A 13,033-nucleotide genomic window follows, 5' to 3' on the forward strand; every position below is an offset into this window, starting at 1 on the left:
TGAGGGACACACTGGTCACCTATGCTTACCCCTTTGTAGCTACTGGCATGATCTTGGGCTAAATGGTATGCTAGAATCTGGCCCCTCATTACCTGAATTGGATCACACTTGCTGGAGGTAGCATCTCCTGAAGCTGCTATAGGTGTCTGCCTGTTGGCTCTGCAGGTTGACACTCTGTCTGGTTTGCCTCTTCAGTTTCTGATTCAGAAGTTTCAGATGAGATGGAAACAGACTGCACCCTTCTAAAGCAGAATTAAGCAACCCAAGCAGAAACAGGTGGCTCTTGTACTCACAATTTATAACAGCTTACGGGGGAAAAAAAGTTTTTTTAAAAATCCATTTCTTGGCTTCCTCGACTTCTGACCTTTGGCTTATATAAGCAAAACATCAGAAGGATAAGGAAAAACATCAAAACATAAGGAAAAACAAATTTATAATTTGACCTATTATATCCAGCAGAGTTTTATCAAAGTTAGTTAAGTTTATTCACAAATCTCTCTGCTTTGCCCCTGCTCATTGCTCAAGTGAATAAATTCACGAAATCCTGGATGCAATGACCAATCTTATGCTACAGATGGAAGGCAATTAGCTAAGGTTGTTAATTTACCATTATCAGGTTGCTTCTGCCCTTAATTAGCTGTAAAAAGATTGATAAAGTGGGCATTGAATCTCTATACCCAGAAGAAGCCTATTAGAGAACAAGGGAAGAAGAGACAAAAACAAATTGAGCCGGGGGGAGCCACATGAAAGAGTTTTTAAAAAGCATACTGATTTTGGCTATTTAGGGCCTAACATTTTTCCTAGGCAGGATTTTCCTGTGGGATCTAGCAAATGTGTAACTATTGATAGTAAATATGTCAGGGAATACATATTAGGGCTGTATGCCCATTTACTTAATCTCCTGCCCAAGGCACTATGCTGTTGTACAGCAGAGCTCCCAAATAACAAATTAGAAGTAGAATTTCATGCCTTGGCCTGACAAACAATTGAACATGTGTATAAAACAGTAGTGTGCTCCACCTTGCTGTAGCTGAATTTTCTCCATTTTACATAGAACCAAAGTTGATAGAGTTGGAAGTTTTCTATTTGCAGGACCACTTGTCTCTGGTTATTTCTATCCATCCCAGTAGGATGGGCGTGCTCTGGGTCACATCTATTAAATGGTGGCATCTGGTGGGACCCAGGAAACGTGCCTTTCAATGCCTACCCTGAGATTTGTGGAGCCCTGATCCTGCTAGCATTTTGGAAGTCCTTGAAGACTTGGATGTTCCCTTGGGCATGGGGTATGGAGGTTAGGTGAGCCGGTCACTGTGAGTTTGTCTTTATTATGATTAGATTATCTTTGACCACTATAGCTTTTATTATTTTTCTGATTGGGTTTGGTTTGGTTTGGTTTTAACCCTATGTGCATCCCAGAGTCGCAGTTGCACTTATGAGATGGGTGATTATATAAATTAATGTAATGAACTTTATCATCATCATCATCATTATCCTAGAGGTCATCTAGTTCCCTGTTTACTGTAGGATCCATTACAGCATTTCTGACAGATAACCATCCAGTCTATATTTGAATTCCTTCAATAAAAGAGAACTCACCACTACATGTGGCAGCTTATTCCACTAAGTGACATCTTGTACAATCAGGAAGTTCCTTCTGACCTCTAGCTAGAAACTACTTCCTTGTAGTTTTAACCCACTAGCTCTAGTCCTGTCCTCTAGGGCAACAGAGAATAAATCTCTGTGTAAAAAACCTCCCAGATAGTTGAAGATGGCTATTATGTCTTCTGTTAGTCATATTTTCTCTACACTGAATATACCCAGTTCTTTTAACTGTCAATAGATTTGGTTTTCCAATCTCTTATCATCTTGGTAGATCTTTTTGAATCTTATATATCTCTTCTAAAATATTACTTACCCCTCCCATCTTTATATCACCTGCAAACTTAACAAGTGTTCCTCAACTCCCTCATCCAAGACCATTGCTATGGTAGAACTAAAATTATACTATTATCCGTATTTTTAAAAAAAAGAAGGGGAAAAAGGAATTCTTAGAAGAAATATGTCAAATCACCTAAATGTTTTTCAGGCTATTAGGTATGACAAGTAAACTTTTTAAGGAGAGAGCAGAAGAATGCTAGGAAGCCATCCGTCTTTCCCAGATACATTCCCTCCAGTGTAAATGTGTTCAAAACTATATAAGGCTCTTGGCTGAAGAGACTTCAGAATTTGAAATGGATGTTGAATAAGTGGTCTTATTTCTTCTCACATAACTTACAAGTGTTGCTCTTCTGGTTTATTTAGTTAATTAAAGCTGTAATCTAGGACGCTGTTTGAGATGAAACGTCTGCAAAAATTGATGCAATCCTTGGAACTGTATTTGTTTGAGCAACTATATTGTTTTGATGAAAGAGAGTTTTCTGTCAATTCTGTACAGGTTAATATTGGCCTGCAAATTTCCTCCTGAATGCCAGGCTGGAGTGCAAAACAGTTGCAAAATTGAGAATCCAGATGACAGGTACTGGCAAATGGGCTGTTTAAGGGAGAAACCAAATTTCCCCCTTAAAAACTTGATTTAAAAAAAAAAAGTGTCTTCACAATTTCATTCTAGATTTGAGAATTTGTTTTTATTTATGTTTTGCAGGATATGAATGATTACTCCCCAATATTTAGCAAAACTCTGTACAGAGGCATGGTTGCTCCCGATGCAATCAAGGGCACCATTATTACAACAGTGGAAGCAGAGGATCAGGACCCGCCGGTAAGCAAAGAAAGGTTTTCTTAATACTTTTCATGCAAGAAGGATTTCTTTTGAAGCCACATAAATGGACTTAATCCTCTGAACAATAGAAGTGATTACTGCATATGTATTTCACAGCAGTCACTTTTATACCAGCCTATCTTGAAGCTGCACTTCAATTATTGTTTCTAAGATTGATAAGCTACAATGCAAATCTTTTTCCCATTACCATCACTTCCCCACTCCGTGGCCCAGGTTCTTTTTTGATGGAATGATTGCTGTTAGAAATCTTTATCGGGCGTCAGGATGCAGATAAAACAAGGATAAGTAAGAAACCCATTTCAAATAGCTAATCAGCTGATCCAAATAACTCTGTAGTTCCAACAGGAAATAAATATTTTGAAGGGTTATTATTTCTGCGTTTTGCCATGCCTTTAAATCTTTCAGCATGAAATATACCTGTAGAAAAAGCCACATTAAATTTTAAACTTAAAAAAGAAATGCCAGTTTTGACAGCTGCATGTGATCAAATATTTTCTTCCCAATAATGTTCAGTTTTCAAATACTGACACGGAGTTGAAAGAGCTCTTAATGCTAACTTCTGGCTTCCTTGTCAAAGTACTGAAGAATATAAATAGTCAAATATATAGTTTGAATTTTTAAAAAGCAACATTTTTGTTAGCATGTCACAAAGGTTAATATTAATAATCGTTAATATGTACGTATGTTTGTATGTAATATGTACGTATGATTGCTAGTGGGAGAATGCCATATTTATGGCATATATTTATAGGAGGGCTAATATTATCAGCTAAATGAAGCTTCAGAGAGAGGGATATTCCCTAATGTTCCCCAATAGACAAACAATTCAATTTAGTGATTTCTTCCCAGTGGATAGGGTCACCATAGCTTCATGATCACTGAATATCTTTCTAAACATCTACTATAGGTTTCAGAAGTTGGGAGCAAGTGAATTCATGGATGGGGTCAAAGGCTAACTCTGATTACATTTCTGGTTGTTTTTAGTATATTTTTAAGCTGGCGATGTGCATCAGCGAGGCTTCTCCAAGGTTTTTGGAACAATGGGCACATTTGGAATTTTGAAAACATGTTATTAGGCACTTTCACAAAATGGCTGCCAAGTTAGGTTCAGCATTCATTGATCAGAAAGCAAATGAGGGAGTTTGTTTTTGACTCACTCATTCTAATCTTCTAGGAGGCTCTCTACCACTTCAGTTTATCTTTCTCGTTTCTCTGAGCAAGCAAGTGTGCCTCCAGACAAAATTGTGTCACCCACCATTTTCTTGCTAAGATGACTTAAGGGGGCAAGATTGATACGTAGTCACAGTGCAGGATAATAACAAAGGATTAAGCGTTGCTACATGCCAGCTTCCCTTCTACTTTTAAACTGAATATTCTAATAAGTACATAACATAAAATCATTTAAGCAAAAAAAAAAAATTATGGGCATCAAGGAAGGCATTGCCAAGCCCGTTGACACTCATGAGTGTGATATGGGGAATTGTTTTTTAAGGATGGGTTTTATAGTATTACGATTTCTCTGGATAGATTCCACTAGCAGAAACATAACAAGCTTTTTTTATTTTAAAGTAGAATTTGGTAGGATTGGCTTTAAACTATTTCCTGAACTGTAATCTATAGAATTATTCCACACAGCAATCTGTTTATCGAATTGCTGAGTGTGATCATCACTGTACTCCTTGCGTATATTAATACCTGGCTCCTCTGACAAGGATTAAGCAGAAAATCACCAGCCTCCTGACACCGTGGGATTTAACTCAACTCCTTGGCTAGTTTTCGCAGAAGGCTCACAGACCTGACTTGGCTAGGTTCTTATTGAGAATATTTATTGCAAAAAGAACAGCCACACAAGACGGTTAATTGTCCACTTCCAGTGAGATGACTTTTATATCTGTATGACTTTTATATCTGTAGACTGCTGGCACTATGCTTAGTAGCCTTGAAGCCCAGCCCTTCTCTGTTTACACAAGTCCCATATTTGAACTAGTGGCTCCCACCTCAACCCTCACAATTAGGATATGTATGTTATTCTATACTAATAATGCTGTATAAGTACAGTGGCCACAAGTCTGCTTATGTAAGCAGAAGAAGCCCCAAAACCTATAATGAAAAAGTGATTCTCCCCCCTCCCCTGCCATTAAATCCTAACTTTTGGCAGAGATTTATGGACCTCTTTAACATTCCATTGATGATCAAATCAAATCTTATCTCTTGATGTATGTTTTTTCGATGAGAACTAGCGGTTGAAAAGCACCATAATTGTACTACCAAGTAATATCTTCTTGATCCAATCAGTTTGAGGATTAGCAAAATGGCCCACTCTGTTTTCTCCTCATGTTTCATCTCGACTTCCCTCCACATTAGATTTCATTTTACTCTGATTTATATCCTTTATTGTTTTAAGTGGAAAACAGATTTCTGGAGCTTATTTACTGTAGACAGTTCATGTTTATCGAAGCAGTATAATGCTACTGAAAGATACCATTTAACTCTACCTAATGTTATCAAAAAGCTTAAACTTCAGAATAGTAATTCAATAGCACTCTATTAGCAGGTGGTGAAATTGAGCCATTAGGACGATCAACAAGAGCATGCACAATTTTCTTGCTTTATTTAAAACCAAATAAGCCTGGGGCTAAGATATTAAGGAAACCCGAATGCCATTTTACTTATGCATTCTTGTTTCTATCATAGTTCCAGTAGTATTCTTCCTTCTGGCTTTTTAATGTTTATTGATTAGTGCAATTTCAAAGACTGAAACCAAGTAGCAATTGTAAAGATCAGCATGATCCCTCAATTATATAGAACATTTAACCTGGTATATTTATTCAGTAGGGCCAAGATTTACATATTATTTAAGCATTGGCTCTTCACTTCCTAGCTTTCTAGTCTACACAATTGCTTAGGAACAGCTTTTTCAGATGTTTTATCTCTCCTCTGTATCTTAAGTCTGGCTTTTTGGCCTTTGTTCCGTAGTTGACTTCTTATTATTAGTCTTGCTTGTTCCTCATTTTCTACCTAAATATAGATTCTTTGGCAATCATTAAGTAGTTTAGAATCCACTGAGGGAGGATTCGGAGCATTTAAAACAAGGCTTGGAAAACTTTTCCAGTCTGGAGACTGAATTATAACTTTCAGTTCTTCTTGAGGATTTCGCGTGGTGTAGCTGGTGATACAGTGATATTACCAGAGTAGGCAAAACTCAAATTTTTGGAACTGCATGTGGGGCAGGAATTAAAGCAATAAATAGGCCTGATTTTGTTCCTTCTTCCACAATAGTAAAATCACCTCCGTTTGTGAGGTTCATGGCTTTAAAAAGATACGTGACTTTGAAAACCTTAAAACTCTCCACCCCCAGGCTGACAAATAAAATTGCCCATAACATATTCAGTGCAAACATTTCAGCCCTTTCCAATTAAGGAGTTGAAATGAGATGCTGGCATTTTGTCCCCTTTCCACTGCACTTGGAGAAAAATTGAGTACAAGTGATACTATACTTTATACTTGAGCTTAGCCAAAAGTGTGTACATCGCCAAATATCCCTGCTTTAAATTCTCATTCTATGCCTGCACTGGAAAATGCTGAACATTTGAAAGCTCCCAAGTGCATTTTTTGGGAAGAAGGCAATGGAATATGAGTTCTATGTAGGAGCAACAACTTAAAGGCCTCAAGGAATGATACAATAACTGCACTGAAAATGTTTATTTTATTTATTATTTATGTTATTCAATTTGGATGCCACCTGACTCCAATTGATTCTGGGCAACTCACAACAATTAATAACATAAAAACAACAGAATACCCAAAACAATTAGCCAAAGCAGTACAAAAATAATGACAAAATAATCACAAGATGGTAATCCAATAACGTAGGCAAATATAAAACATCACAAAAGGGGGAGTCCCATCCACCCTACCCCAAGGCCTGGGTAAGTAGCCAGGGCTTTAGGGCTTTTCAGAACATCATCAGGGTGGTAGCTATATGGATGCCAGGTGTTGAACCAGTGCCAAAAGAACACTGCATTAGAAATCAAGTGAATATTTCCAAGAAGAGCGGTCCAGCATCATCACTGGATGTCACCATAAGAAGGCTTTCTCAAGGAGCTGTTCATTTCATCTTTGGTTATCATCTACAAAAATTGTCAGGATGCAGATAGATACAGATGTTTGTTTATTTGTTTATTTATTTATTTATTTATTTGCATATTTTATTTAGAAGCCACCCAACTCCAAAATACAGCTCTGGATGGCTATATTTAAAATAGAAAAATATTTAAAAAACAAAACAAAAACTAAGCATCCAGGCAAACTGCCCAGCAAAGCACTCAGTGCTCCACAAACACCCTGCTCCAAGATCTGGGACAGCAGCCAGGTTTTTTAAAGACTTCCAGAACCTCATCAGAGTGGGAACTAAATGAATATTTTGGGAAATATCATTGCAGAGGGCAGGTGCTGCAACAGAGAAGGCAAGCCTGAGTCTGTTCCTCCCTATCTAGACCCACATAGGCTTCAGAGACTGGGACAGAACATTGATGGCTTAATTTGGCTAGTCCAGAGTCAAGACGTGCAGCCTTATATTGGTGGTGCAAGACCCCTAACCATCAGAAGACCTCACTCAGCAATTTCATTTAGATGTTAAATGGAAGGGAAGAAAGTGTTGAATCTTTAGGCATCCCCCAGATGACCTCTTCTGAATTCCAATATCAGACCACATCAAATTGCACCCAGAGAAAAACCAGATTTAAAGTGCAATCACTAGTATGTGTTGGGTATTTGATGGACAGGTCCATGGTTGCCATGGAGGCCATAAATTCCTGAGCTGCCCTGGATTCAATATTGCCAGACTGCAAATTGAAATCCCCAAGAACTAGCAGTCTCTATTGCCAACCCAGCCATGGAATCCAGCAGATCAGACAGGGATGATGCTGGGCAGCAGGGAGTGCAGCACACCAGTAATGATCCCAACTATTCCCTAATGCCAAGTTCTAAGAAGAAAATTTCATATCTGATTATCTGTAGATCCCTCAATGACTCAAAGATGACAACAGCCACTCCATCCCACCCTCCCCTGGAGTCTTAGTTGATGCAAAATTTGAAACCTGGGTGGGCAGAGTTCCAGGAGGGTAACACTCTCCTCTGGGTCCACGCACATCCTAGTTATCCTTGCCAGATTGTCCATTGACTTACTGCAGACCAACCTGGCATTCACAAGCAACAGCTGAAGGCCAGAGCCCCCAAGAATCTGGTAACCAGGTATTGAGGGCTGGACAGAGGGACTGCTCTCAAACAATGGACCTGATGTGCCTGAGTGTGGCCTGCCCCTGTTTGTCACCATCTCGATATTCCTGTCTGCCTTCTCATCTCCCCAACCCACTCCCACCCCTTGTTCCCCCCCTCAGGCTAAGGTACTGATTCTTTCACTCACTTACCTCACCCATACATTACACTTATCACACACAATGCATCCACAGGCACCCCTCTGGCTGCTTCTGCCTTCAGCACTCAGCAGCCTATGAAATATCAGGCTCCCCATGTTGAACTACACCAAAATCCAAGCAAACCACCTCCCCATCCCCCCTTCTTCCTATCCAGTGAGAAGAAGATCCTATTCCTAAGCTATGAAGATCAGCGTAGCTCAGAAGCAACCCTTTGAATTGGAGGTAGAAATCAATTGTGAATAAATAAAAAAGGGCACATCACAGATATAATCAGTTACCTAACAGTCACAGTTTTGTACTTCTTCAACTTCTTTCAAATAGGCTCCTATACAGCCTATCACAGTAGTCTAACCTGAAGGATAAAAGGCATGATAAATGATGCCAAATTAGCTCTATCAGGTGGCTTGCAGTTGACAAACCAGCTAAGCTAATAAAAAGCACACCATGCTTTTTATGTCACTAAAGAAATATATACTTCTAGGAACAAATGTGGATTAAAAATCACACCAGTCAATGAGCTTATTCCTATATGGAAATTGCACCCCTGCTAGTGCAGAATGAGTACTTCATCTTCTCTGAATATGAATTTCAGTGCATTGGCCATCAATTTATTATCACATTCAGACACTAATTATGTATTTCTAAGACTTCACTTGAATTTTATGAAAATATTGATGGACCATAAGGTCTAGATGGCATTACAAAGGGATTTGATGTAGGTAATGAGTTCCATTGGCTAAAATAGACCCCTGTTGGACTTACAGCATTAATTAGAAACACTTGAGAGGAGTCCTGTGCAGTATGACCTTAGGTTTCTAAACAGTGGATGACTGTAACCTAATTTCTCCTGTTTCTACCACTGCAAACCAATCTAGAAGGATACCATAATCAATGACATATAAAGAAGTTAAGAGACTGGGAAGAAAAAGTAGAACTGCATTCTTTCTTACTTCCTAGCATGTCATCCCTCAAGTCAACTAATGTTGTCTTAGTGGGAAAAACAAACCTAAAATGGAATATATAACATGTTTTGCGTAAGCATCTTGCCCAAGAAGGAATGCTAGAGACTAGCTGATCATTATTAAGCTGTTCCAAATCCAGAGAAGGTTTCTGTACAAGTAACTGATCCACTATCTCTTTTAAAGCCCATGAGATCCCTCCATTTCAGTGGACATATTTATTATCCTCTGGAGTCAACTTATGAGTCTTTCACTGCTTGATGTAATGACGCCAGAGGAGTAAGTGTTGATCTGGCATAAAGAAGACTGCACATCTGTAAACATTCTCCCAACCTCAAAGCCTCAAAATTCATTTGATACAGAGAATCAGACAGAGCTCTGTATTCTCCAGTACACTGACCTGAATCAATTATTGCCTTGAAGTCACAATGGACATGTGCAGTATTATCTTCCAAATACTTTCAAAACATCTTCAATAGAGGCCTCTTAAGTGTTCTTAACATTGTATCTCCAGAGGGTCCATTCACTCCAGAATGTCAGGATGCAGTAGTAACAACAACAAATATACATACATGCATACATACATACATACATACATACATACATACATACATGATTACCGAGTGAGTACTCAATACTGTGGCTGGTTCAATTAAACTCACTGCAAATTTCCAACCTGTTGTAGTGTAGCTATCTTCCTAATTGTTCCACTCTCGTCAGTTCCTGGGAATACAGAGAAGCTTACTAAGAACTGTTCAGTAGAAGAGGGTGTTTAATAGTAATTACATCAAATCATGGTCACTTCTGCATTCTATATTTTGACACATTTCAACAGGAACACCAGAAGTACCTAACAGACACTTCCTAATGGCTCTTCAGAACTCTATAGCCTACTGGGGAAAATCCATCATAATAGATCTATCCTCTCTGTAGAAAAATAATTTATGCTATCAGTTGAAATTTTATCAAAAAGCGATGCAACCATAATATAGATCAAAAATGATATCCTCCATTTGTGGACCATCCTTTTCTTATCTCATTAAGAAAATCAAGTCAGTAATATACATTGCCAGCAACATTTTGGGACAGTTGTGCAATTGCTATAATTGCCTTGAAATACTGAACTCTCTTTTCAAGGCAGACTCAGCATGAAAGTATTTTGGGTGATCTTCAATGTCAGTCTGAGTCTACTCCTAGCAGAGAGACAACTAGGAAACAGATAAGCATTACAATAGAAGAACCTCTAATTGCTCAAGCATTCAGAGTTGAATTCAAAAGCATCCATAGGGAAGGGAAGGTGGGGGTGGTGCAAGTATCACCCCTTTTGTATGTGTATTGTGATGTCTGTTGAAGGTACAAAAGGGGCTGAGCTTGGCTTATGCTGTCATAACATTCTTTTAAACATTTTCAGAATTGTCAGATCCTACAGATGCTGCTGGCTCTACACAATGGTTAAATATGGAAAGTTTAACCAAGTTCCTTACAATGAACATACTTGTATTTGTGGAGCTCCAGAGATAAAGGATATAACTCATATATTATTTGAATGCCAGCTGTATATGAAAGAGAGAGATCAGTATCTTGGATCACATATTAGACAAATGGCCCACTGGGATCCATGCATTAAAACAACATCTGCGATCAGAACCCAATTATTACACATAACACAGCCCCATTATCTGAACAAAACAATACAGTTGAGAGCTGCATATGTAGATCTGGTTGGGGTAAATTGTAGGAGTGATCCAGAAATAAGATTTGTATTTCCTTTTAGTTCTGCCTTTTACTCTACTTTGTTATGCATGGTCTTATTATTGTTCTGTATTTTGTATTCTGCTATGGCCTAATGGCTAATCAGTGAAGTATTTTTATTATTATTATTGTTATTAGAGATGCTACTAGACGAGTTAATTCTTATTCTGCAAACCAATCCTATGAATTGAGTCAGTTTCATAGTGATGTTGGATTGCTAATTTTTCTATTGTGATTTAGCATTATCCTGTTTGTAGCAGGGTGGAGGTGTCTTCAGCAATTATTTAAATCATAACAATAGTTTATTTTGGACACCACCACTTTAATATTTTGACTTAGTCACTCTCTCAGTCCAACTTTCTCACCAGATTGTTATGAAGGAACATCGGAAGAGAGATTGATTGATTGATTGATTGGTGTGTGTGTGTGTGTGTGTGTGTGTGTGTGTATCCTGTCTTGAGCTCCTAGAAAAAGATAAAATATAAACCTAACAAATAAACACATGGCAATAAATTCAAGACTTCAGTAAAATACTGTTATTTAAGAATGGCAAAGGTCCCATTGTTTTATTATAGTTATTTTCATAGCTGTTATTACTTTAGAGTATGAGTAGACAATCTGATGAACCAGAATTCCCAAAGCAGTGTGCCTAATGATGTAGGATCCTGGGAGCTGTAGTTCCCAACTTTGTCTTAGATTTACCCAGTAAGCTAGCAGTTCTAAAAAAATACCCAATATTTGCATATCTTAAGTGTTTCTTTGTCATAGGGGAATAAATCCTCTCACTAAATTAATGTGATAAATTGGTTGATGTTTACAACCGAAGCAAGATGTTTTTTTTCCAATGACTTAAGGCAACGTGAAGGGACAATGACATTGGGAGATAATAAAAGCCAGTTTATTAACAAACATGCAATGTTGTATTCTCCTTTGATGAACTCTGTCAGTCATTTACAGTATTGCCAATAACTGTAATACCTAAATGGTGTTTTCTTTTTTAAAAAAATGATGGAATAAAAGAAGCTTCAGTAGAAATAATGATTTCATGATAGTTTTAGGAATTACATAGCAAGTTACTAATGTGTGCAGATGTTTAATGATAATCATAAGTATTAGTCATTGGAATAGAAAACCTTTTTTATTATTTAGAACAAAATTATCAGCTTTTGAGTAATTTCTTGTTAAGTGTATTTTGGAGAAAAACTGTTATATCAGATTTATTTCTGACATTAAGAGTATAATCACTGTTAAGTATGTTAATCCCATCAGTATTCCTTCTGTTTGTAAATTTTAAAAATGATCAATTTCAATCATAGACAATGTCCTGAACATTGTGAGCATATCATTCTTCACCAAGAAGAGAGGAATATGACAAAGAATCATGCACTGAGAAGGGGGTCATTTAGGCCACTGAATCCACACACTCCCTGCTCAATGCAGGGATCTGAAAAAAAAACTCCAGCACATGGCCATCCTCATTGCTCATTGTCTGATCCAGTAGGCAACAATAACGTGTTCTCTCTTAAAATATTAAAGTAGACTTTTTATACTGTCTGCTGGAGCATATAATATGGGTCATACCCATCTTTCACATATTGTTATGGATTGTGGTGCATCATAAGAATATTGGCCAGAGACCTATAAAGTCTTTATATTAACTTAATGACAATTAGAAGAGACAGAGGACTAATGAGGTTCTTGTTTTTATGCTCAGATGCTGTAGACCAGGAACTCAAACAACATAGGGATAAAATGGCATGTATTATAATAGTTGTTGCTTAGAGAATCTTGTAAATAATGAGATAAGCGTAATTTAAAAAAAATAACATCTTGAATGTAATTTTACATATATGTTCTGTGCAGGAAATATATCTTGGTGATCATCAGTCCTTCTAAATGAGAAGGATATCCAGACACCCTTAGCTGAGACAAATTTTCTGGTTCTATTTCATGTGAGTTTAACACTTAGTTTTGGCAGTGCAACAAGAAATGAGGAAAGCATTGATCTGCCTTGTTTTGTGTGGGTGAACAAAGGGATGTACTCTGAGTACTTGGTAAGACTACAGGAATTCCACCAGTGAATCCTCTCCAGGAATACGGTTATT

At 37.7% G+C, this 13,033-nt stretch overlaps 1 protein-coding gene across 6 annotated transcripts in view; it reads left to right on the forward strand.

Moving 5' to 3' along the window:
- PCDH15 (protocadherin related 15) overlaps positions 1 to 13,033 on the forward strand; it is a 435,688-nt gene that overhangs the window by 319,998 nt on the left and 102,657 nt on the right. For all 6 annotated transcript variants that reach the window (XM_088144402.1, XM_088144401.1, XM_088144400.1 and 3 more), the window contains exon 21: positions 2,642 to 2,758. In XM_088144402.1, the coding sequence (XP_088000528.1) occupies positions 2,642 to 2,758 (117 nt within the window). The remainder of the gene's footprint in view (positions 1 to 2,641; positions 2,759 to 13,033) is intronic.

Source organism: Python bivittatus, unplaced genomic scaffold (genome assembly GCF_059951505.1).
Source record: "Python bivittatus isolate LINGU-HERP-01145 unplaced genomic scaffold, Pbiv_v1 ctg000400_np1212, whole genome shotgun sequence".
Lineage (NCBI taxonomy): Eukaryota > Metazoa > Chordata > Lepidosauria > Squamata > Pythonidae > Python > Python bivittatus.